The sequence below is a fragment of the Solanum tuberosum genome, unplaced genomic scaffold (genome assembly GCF_000226075.1).
Source record: "Solanum tuberosum cultivar DM 1-3 516 R44 unplaced genomic scaffold, SolTub_3.0 scf00354, whole genome shotgun sequence".
Taxonomy (NCBI): domain Eukaryota; kingdom Viridiplantae; phylum Streptophyta; class Magnoliopsida; order Solanales; family Solanaceae; genus Solanum; species Solanum tuberosum.
The window spans coordinates 173533-182976 of record NW_006239278.1 but is presented as its reverse complement, the minus strand read 5'-3'; the positions used below and the strand labels follow the sequence as shown (position 1 = coordinate 182976).

At 36.9% G+C, this 9444-nt stretch overlaps 2 protein-coding genes and 1 pseudogene across 2 annotated transcripts; 1 reads left to right on the top strand and 2 right to left on the bottom strand.

The window, feature by feature from the left end:
- Positions 1–1524: 1524 nt before the first annotated feature.
- Positions 1525–2763, top strand: LOC102587776 (peroxidase 5-like; annotated as a pseudogene).
- A 1359-nt stretch (positions 2764–4122) lies between these two features.
- LOC102587446 (peroxidase 5-like) lies at positions 4123–5324 on the bottom strand. Its single transcript, XM_006361436.2, has 2 exons — positions 5071–5324; positions 4123–4980 (listed from the first exon to the last, which is right to left on the bottom strand). Exons 1-2 carry the CDS (start codon positions 5302–5304, stop codon positions 4216–4218), a joined length of 999 nt encoding a protein of 332 aa, XP_006361498.1. The 5' UTR covers positions 5305–5324; the 3' UTR covers positions 4123–4215.
- Positions 5325–8016: 2692 nt separating this feature from the next.
- On the bottom strand, positions 8017–9222 carry LOC102587115 (peroxidase 5-like). Its single transcript, XM_006361435.2, has 2 exons — positions 8980–9222; positions 8017–8892 (listed from the first exon to the last, which is right to left on the bottom strand). Exons 1-2 carry the CDS (start codon positions 9220–9222, stop codon positions 8128–8130), a joined length of 1008 nt encoding a protein of 335 aa, XP_006361497.1. The 3' UTR covers positions 8017–8127.
- Between the last annotated feature and the right edge of the window lie 222 nt (positions 9223–9444).

Genomic DNA, 9444 nt, shown 5'->3' with positions numbered 1-9444 from the left:
TATAATGCATGTGTTTCATTGCTTTATTTTGAGTTAAGTTATTCATGAGTTGAGAAGAGCTAAGGTAAGTGTTTCTTTCAGAATCTTTTCAAGCCTATGTATTGTTTAGCATTCCAACTCGCATACTCGTACATTTAATGTACTGATGCCAGTTGGCCTGCATCTTATTATGATGCAGACACAGGTAACCAAGATCAGTATCTAGCGCCCCGTTGATCCAGCTTGAGCATTCTGAGTCTGTTGGTGAGCCTCCTTGCATTCCGGAGGACTCCTTTATTTGCTTTCTGGTTTAGTTCATTTAGGATGTTTGTGGGGGTTTTGTCCCCAAACATCCATCCCAGTTGTTTTAGAGGCTTCATAGACAGTCAGTTATTAGTCGAATGTTTTTCTTATTTTACCTTATGTTAAGACTTGGGTTGCCATTTTGGCCAAGTTGAATGTTTAATTCTTTTAACATTCTAAGTTATATTATTAAGCTATTTGAGTGAGTTCATTTGATCATTGTAATCATGCTTAGAGTCTTCCGCTGAGTTAAGTAAGCCAGGCCAAGGGTTCGTTTGGGGCCAACAATGGTTCTCGAGTGCCAATCACCCCAGGGTGTAGGCTCGGGGCGTGACAGGATGTAGGTCGATTGACCAAACCACGTTAAATCTTTGTGTCTTTTGGTATATTTCTCGTTTGTCTTCTTACTCGTGATCCTTTGAGGTTTGCTTTGCTAACTTCCGCATGACACCTAATTATTTTGATCCTAACATTCTTAAGCTAAAAGAGGGAAGAATCAAGATTATTTCTTGTTTATAGAATAGTTTGTGGACAAATTAAAGTGACTAATAAAAAAATTCAGAATACTTGACTAAGAAGATGTAAGAGGAAGTCAAACCTGTATTTACAAAATAAGAAAGCTATCATAATGAGTTGACATATAACAAATGGGCATTGCACAAAGATACTGGCAACCAACTAATGAAATAAACAAGCTAATTCAATCTACAAGTGGGGCTTTTTTAATCCAGTACTATGGCACAAAATATTGTGCACTCAAAAAGAAAATTTAAAAAACAGAAATTTACCTTAGTTAGGTTCTCTCACGCACAATAATACTCCCTCTGTTTCAGTTTATGTAACACAATTTGTTTTTAGTTTGTTCTAAATAAAAACATATTTCTAAAAGTATGCATTTCTTTCTTAAACTTCATGTCGATTCAGAGTACTCTATCCCATAACCTGGAACGAAGGGAGAGATTAGTAATACTAATCTTCCATTCCTATGACTTATGAGCACAATTTCACTCTTACTTACATTCCATACATATTAATTAAGTTGATAACTATGGAATTTTTCAAAGGTCAGACAATGAGCTTAAGAATACTTCAGCTATAGAGTTAGTGCTAAATTAGAGGTACTCATGTTTTCAATTATTGTTCCTTCAACGAATTTCTCAAACTATAAATACCCCAATGTGTTCATAAATCATATCCATCACTTGATTAATTAGAGAGCCAATTAATTAAGAAAAGATCAATATGGATTGCAAAGGCATCAACCTTTCAGCTCTTGCACTTTTTGCTTGCCTCATTTTATCATTTTCATCGTCCATTCTTGCCTATCGAACACCATATTGGCCATCAATTAAAGTAGGTTACTATAGATATACTTGTCCCTATGCCGAACACATTGTCCAAAATGTTGTAAACAGAGCCGCATCTCGTAATCCAGGCATTGCTGCTGGCCTTATCAGGTTACATTTCCACGATTGCTTTGTCAGGGTACGTACAAATTTAATGCTAATATTTTTGTTTTGCTATTGCATTATCCTATAACGGTAACATGTTCGTGTGCTTTAATTAGGGGTGTGATGCCTCTGTGTTATTGGATGGACCAAACTCCGAGAAGGAAGGTATTCCCAACAAGAACAGTTTAAGAGGTTTTGAGGTGATTGATGCTGCAAAAGCTGCACTTGAGGCTGCATGCCCTGGAGTTGTTTCGTGTGCAGACATAGTTGCATTTGCTGCTCGGGACAGTTCCTACAAAGTTGGGAGAATATACTATGATGTCCAAGCTGGACGTCGTGATGGTCGTGTTTCTATTGACTCTGAAACATTGACTAATCTTCCTTCTCCTTTTGTCAATGCCTCGGAACTCATCAAGAATTTTGCAAGTAAAGGTATGACAGTTGATGAAATGGTGACTCTCTCTGGCGCGCATTCCATTGGCATTGCACATTGCGGTATTTTGCTAGCCGTTTGTACCCTCAAAACAATCAACAAAATCTTCCAATTGATCCTGAATATGCGGACTTCTTGAAGTCCATTTGTCCACCAGAAGCACTTACAAATGGGACGGGAGCTGCTAATCCCGCGAACCTTGATGCCCTGACACCAAACTGGTTGGATAACAGATATTACTTGGCTTTAAAGAGTCAAAAGGGACTTATGATATCGGATCAGGCATTGATGGAAAACCCGACAACTGCTAGATTGGTGAACTACAATGCTAGATTTGGTTCCCTTTGGTCAAGGAAGTTTGCAGCAGCAATGATTCACATGGGTACTTTGGATGTCCTGACAGGTCGAAACGGAGAGATCAGGAGGAACTGTCATTTCGTGAACTAACATCTCTATCATTTTCCTTTGAGAAATTTTTCGGTATTATTTCAACTTCTCCATCCTATTCAAGCTGCAAGGATGGTTCAATGCGTGTCCAATTGTTATTTTTTCTTCACATTGTTTGTTCAATTTAATTGTATTTGATTTTCCCCCAATGTTTGCCTAATTAATGATTGAAATATATTTATAAATGATTCATGAAGTTCATGTGTTATTGAAAAAAAATAAGCAGAACGGATAGGGTTTGTATAATTTGTTTCAACTACAAACATAAGATTACTAGTATAATGGTAAGTACTCTTGCAAATCATGTATTGAAACCGGGGCGTCTAACCTGGTTCAACAACCTTCTTCAAGATGTTCCTAAATGAGTGAACTAAGGAGGGTCAAAGTGCCATCCTGAGTATTTCTTTGCCCTGATTCGGAAGGCAGGGATTCGCATCCTGTTAATCATTTTCATCATGTCCCCAGCTCCAGCTTTGCCTCGATTAGGTAAGTAGTTCCCGTCTGTATTAAGCTTCCATTCATTGTCTCCTGGATTGGTTCACCTTACCATGGTGCTTCTGAGTTGAGTTTGTAGGCTTCCGTGACAAGACAAACAATGTTCCAACTCCAACTACATTCCGTTGAACTAAATGTGTGCCTCAAGATTGTTTTGTCTCGGAGTAGGACCTGATGAAGGATTCTGAATCTAGAGGTGTTGTTATTGCCATACTTCTCTAAAAAGTTGGAGTATTGATTGCTTGTGTCGATCCACTAAGTGTCTAAGAACATTCTACACATCTTAGCGTAAAGGAACACAAGATGTTTACGTGGAAACCTTCTTGCTCAAAGAAGGAAAAAATTATGACCTATCGTAGGACTTCACCAACAACTCCACAAACATGAGACAAGATTCAGTTATTACAACTAATTGGTACCAAGTCCCTTTAGTAGGTTTGTCAATCATCAAAATCATCATTACCGCATTACAACAAGTATGTTTGTATCAAAAGGCTACAAGCTTCCATTAAAATTGATCGTTGGGCAGAACACAATGATATTATCTCAAATTTATCAAAAGGGTTTCATTTAAATACCATAACTTAGATTTTGTACCTATATATTGAACATTTATATTCAAGTAAAACTGTGCTAATTGAATACATGTTATTAACCTGTCATCGCGTGGTCTAATAGAACAATTTTGAGTCTGTTTTACCTATTTTTTTAGCTTTTATGTTTTTCCCAATCTCTTCATCTTCTCTCAAATCTGAATATGCATCAAACTATTCCATGATATGGATCTTTTGTTGCTTGAGATTGAACTTGTCTCAATGTTATACAAATCTGAATAACAATGTATGCTATGTTTGTTCAATTTCACATAGTTTAAGGACATTTTTGACCATTTTCCGTTTATAAAAAAAATATTCAAAAAAAATCTTTCAATCAATTGGACAAACATTGGGAGAAAATCAAATACAATTCAATTGAACAAACAATGTGAAGAAAAAAGCAAAACCAATTGGACTCGCATTAAACCATCCTTGCAGCTTGAATAGGATGGAGAAGTTGAAATAATACCGAAAAAATTCTCAAATTTCTCAAATGCAAATGATAGAGATGTTAGTTCACGAAATGACAGTTCCTCCTAATCTCTCCATTTCGACCTGTGAGTACATCCAAAGTACCCATGTGAATCATTGCTGCTGCAAACTTCCTTGACCAAAGGGAACCAAATCTAGCATTGTAGTTCACCAATCTAGCAGTTGTCGGGTTTGCCATCAATGCCTGATCCGAAATCATAAGTCCCTTTTGACTCTTTAAAGCCAAGTAATATCTGTTATCCAACCTGTTTGGTGTCAGGGCATCAAGGTTCGCGGGATTAGCAGCTCCCGTCCCATTTGTAAGTGCTTCTGGTGGACAAATGGACTTCAAGAAGTCCGCATATTCAGGATCAATTGGAAGATTTTGTTGATTGTTTTGAGGGTACAAACGGCTAGCAAAAATACCGCAATGTGCAATGCCAATGGAATGCGCGCCAGAGAGAGTCACCATTTCATCAACAGACATACCTTTCCTTGCAAAATTCTTGATGAGTTCCGTGGCATTGACGAATGGAGAAGGAAGATTAGTCAATGTTTCAGAGTCAATAGAAACACGACCATCACGACGTCCAGCTTGGACATCATAGTATATTATCCCAACTTTGTAAGAACTGTCTCGAGCAGCAAAGGCAACGATGTCTGCACAAGAGACAGTTCCAGGGCAGGCAGCCTCAAGTGCAGCTTTTGCAGCATCAATCACCTCAAAACCTTTTAAACTGTTCTTGTTGGGAATACCTTCCTTTTCGGAATTTGGTCCATCCAATAACACAGAGGCATCACACCCCTAATTAAAGCACACGAACATGTTACCGTTATTAATAATGTAATCAACAAATTAGCAAAACAAAAATATTAGCATTAAATTTGTACGTACCCTGACAAAGCAATCATGAAAATGTAACCTGATAAGGCCAGCAGCAATGCCTGGATTACGAGAGACGGCTATGTTTACAAAATGCTGAACAATGTTTTCAGCATAGGGACAAGTATATCTATAGTAACCTACTTTAATTGATGGCCAATATGGTGCTCGATAAGCAAGAATAGACGATGAAAATGACAAAATGAGGCAAGCAAAAAGTGCAAGATTGATGCCTTTGGAATCCATTTGAGACTTCAAAGACAGTATGCTGTTTTCTTAGTAATTGGATTTTCTCAGTTGATGGATATAACTTAGGAACAAATTGATGTATTTATAGTTTGAGAATTTCTTGAAGAAGTCTATAATTACAAAACGTGCTAGCTTGTATAATACCAACTGTTTGAAGTATTCTTGAGCTTGTCTGACCTTTCAAAAATTCCATGTACAACTACCATCTTATGCCAATTGTCATCCATGAAATAAACAGTACTTCATTTGATTCGCTACGGAGTTTAAGAAACATAGAAATGAAGAGACTTTCGAAATCTGTGGTCTTAAACATGTTATAAACCTTTTAGAACTTGTACCCTTAATAATGTTATTACATTTATGTGATTATAATTGAAGTTTTTCATTAAGCATAAAATTGCAAATATATATGTCGAGAAGCTAATAAAGTTGCGGACCCTAGTGAGTCTTTTTGTAACTCCTAACAGTAACTTCATATAAGGCTAAAGGTCCAATCCAACTAGACAAGAGCCAAATACCTTCTATAAGGATCAAATACGGCAAAGGCAATTTTTAGTTGCAAGGATTGGAATGTATGTGTCTTATGCTTCGGTTCCCCTTCCCTCTTTTTGTAAAATGTAAATTGTTTTTAGATCTAGAAAAGTGACATTCTTTCTGGAACGGATGGAAAATGAAAGTGTCTCACAAATTGAAATAAAGAGACATTTGACTGCAAATTAATGTCTTGTGCCATGGTACTAGAAAAAAAAAAAAACCCCACTTGGAGATTGAATTAGCTTGTTTAATTCATTAGTTGGTTGCCATTACATATGACTTTCCCTATACTTGTATTTTATCTTGTTAGTATTAGTCTACAAACTCCAATATTCCTATTTTATAACAAGTAGTGTAAGAAAATAGAATAATCTTGGTTCTTTTCATTTTGTAAGATTTAAATAAGAAGAAAAACTATCAAGTAGATTATATACTTTTGGTATATACGTGCAAAGTGCATAATTTAATAATAAGCTATATAAAGTATATAGGTTCCCTCAATCATTGTCTCCTATACTATTTTCAGAGTGCTCAACTAAGGATGTTGTTTGATACGATAGAAAATGTTTTCCTGAAAAATAAGTGATTACTGGTTCGACAATTGAAATGACAGTCATTTAGAGAGTGTATATGAGTTATTTTGAATTCTTCAAAAAGTGAACAGTTTCCACGTGGACTTCAGTATAACCATTGTTGATATGTAATGAACTCATATTGTATTGAAATGAATAATTGGAATTACACGTACAAATATAAGAGTTTGCCATTACAATTACTCCAAACTAGTAACAAATCTTCTGGGGAAGAAAAAGAAACGGAAAGTGTAACTCTATTGTTTTGATGATCTTCACAAACCATGGGACCTGGTCCAATGAGTCGAGCATGTATCTCTGTGAAACGGGGAACAACTGTAAAGCTGCCAGCATGGGAAAAGAGGACAATGTCCTCAACCAATGGGAGGACACTAGTAAGTTTTGTTCAGAGGATAATATAACCTCATTGACATGAAACAACCTAGTTAAGACAATTGAGCACAATTGAAAAAGTAGTCTTTTGTCTCTCTTAAGCATAACACAAGCTTCCAAGAACTGCAAGGGACCTGATAGAGTTATCAAGTGTTTTGTTTGTTGTGATTAAAAGATTGTGTCTTATGTGTTTCAACTTGTAAGATCCGTTCCTAATCTATAAAGGAATAGATCGTGTCTTTATTATTTCAGCCAACAATGAGCATAGTTAGAGTTAACTGTGTAGTATATGTGATTGAAGTCTACATTAACTAGAGTTAGTTGATATAGTGGGCAATAGAGCTATTGCTTCGGCTCGTCTTTCTGTAATAGGGGTGATACAGGTTGCAGGATTTAATCTGTGTACGTTTGATTGGAGTCTGTATACTGTATTCACTAGTTGCTTGAAGATAGTGAAGGCAGTTGGAAAATCCTGTTTGACAGGTCGTGATTTTCCTCCCTTGAGCAAGGAGGTTTCCACGTTGTTTTCACTATGTATTTTTAGTTTCCTTTACTGCACTTAAGTGTAACAGAGACCCGGTCCCATAGCACGTGGTGCACTCATCTAAACTATCAGAAAGGAACATGGGAGGAAGGTTACTGAATTAATCTAAGCAACTAAGAGATAAAGAGACAACTTCATAGCATAACACCGAGTAGATTATTTCCCTCTTCTGTATATAGGCATCTTTCCAGGGTCCCAAATATATTTAACGATTCCTCATTCTTTACATTGAGAAACCAAAGAATTCCAGTAGAGAGTGAACTAACTCTAGTCCTGAATGATAACATCTTCCAGTTGTTGTTACCAAATTGCGAGTACTGAAGATATATGTGATTGACAGTTTTTTGCAATAGTAGTTCTTGTCCTCCAAAGAAGGAAAGAACTGTCCCGAGCAGCAAAGGCCGAGTATGTGAAGATGTGATGGCACAATTGGAATTCACTCTCTCGTTTCGTTTGTATTTTAATGTCTTCCAAAGAAGGAAAGAACACTTGAATCATGGTGTTGGTAAACAGAATGTCTTATTTGCCTAACAATTTCATAGTGTTTTGACATCCAAATAGGATAGCCTATCAAATGAGTCTTAAAGGAACTGTATTTTCTTACTATCTACTTATAAAATATATTCAGAAAACTCCTTTCAATCAATTGGACAAACATTAGGGGAAAAAATAATACAATTGGACAAACAATGTGAAGAAAACAAGCAAAAACCTTGAATAGGGCTGGAGAAGTTGAAAGAATACTGAAAACTTTCTCAAAAGCAAATGATAGAGATGTTAGTTGACGAAATGACAGTTCCTCCTGATCTCTCCGTTTCGACCTGTGAGGACATCCAAAGTACCCATGTGAATCATTGCTGCTGCAAACTTCCTTGACCAAAGGGAACCAAATCTAGCATTATAGTTCACCAATCTAGAAGTTGTCGGGTTTTCCATCAATGCCTGATCTGAAATCATCAGTCCCTTTTGATTCTTTAAAGCCAAGTAATATCTGTTATCCAACCTGTTTGGTGTCAGGGCATCAAGGTTCGCGGGATTAGCAGCTCCCGTCCCATTTGTAAGTGCTTCTGGTGGACAAATGGACTTCAAGAAGTCCGCGTATTCAGGATCAATTGGAAGATTTTGTTGATTGTTTTGAGGGTACAAACGGCTAGCAAAAACACCGCAATGGGCAATACCAATAGAATGCGCGCCAGAAAGGGTCACCATTTCATCAACCGACATACCTTTCCTTTCAAAACTCTTGATGAGTTCCGAGGCATTGACGAAAGGAGAAGGAAGATTAGTCAATGTTTCAGAGTCAATAGAAACACGACCATCACGACGTCCTGCTTGGACATCATAGTATATTCTCCCAACTTTGTAAGAACTGTCTCGAGCAGCAAAGGCAACGATGTCTGCACACGAGACAGTTCCAGGGCAGGCAGCCTCAAGTGCAGCTTTTGCAGCATCAATCACCTCAAAACCTCGTAAACTGTTCTTGTTGGGAATACCTTCCTTCTCGGAGTTTGGTCCATCCAATAACACAGATGCATCACACCCCTAATTAAAGTACAGGACATGTTAACCGTTATAAGATAAATCATTTTAACAAAATAAAAATATTAGCATTAAATTATTAGTACGTACCCTGACAAAGCAATCGTGGAAATGTAACCTGATAAGGCCAGCAGCAATGCCTGGATTAAGAGAGACAGCTCTGTTTACAACATTTTGAACAATGTGTTCGGCGTAGGGGCAAGTATATCTATAGTAACCTACTTTAATTGATGGCCAATATGGTGTTCGATAAGCAAGAATGGACGATGAAAATGATAAAATGAGGCAAACAAAAAGTGCAAGAGCTGAAAGATTGATGCCTTTGGAATCCATTGTTAATTTTGAGACTCAAAAGACACTATATGGTTTTCCTCAAATGATGGATATATAACTTACGAACATATTGAAGTATTTATAGTTTGAGAAATTCTTGAAGAAGTTCATAATTACAAAACGTGCTAGCTTGTATTATTTCTACTGTTTAAAGTATTATTGAGCTTGTCTGACCTTTGAAGAAATCCACAACTACCATCTTATGTCAATTGTCACCCATGA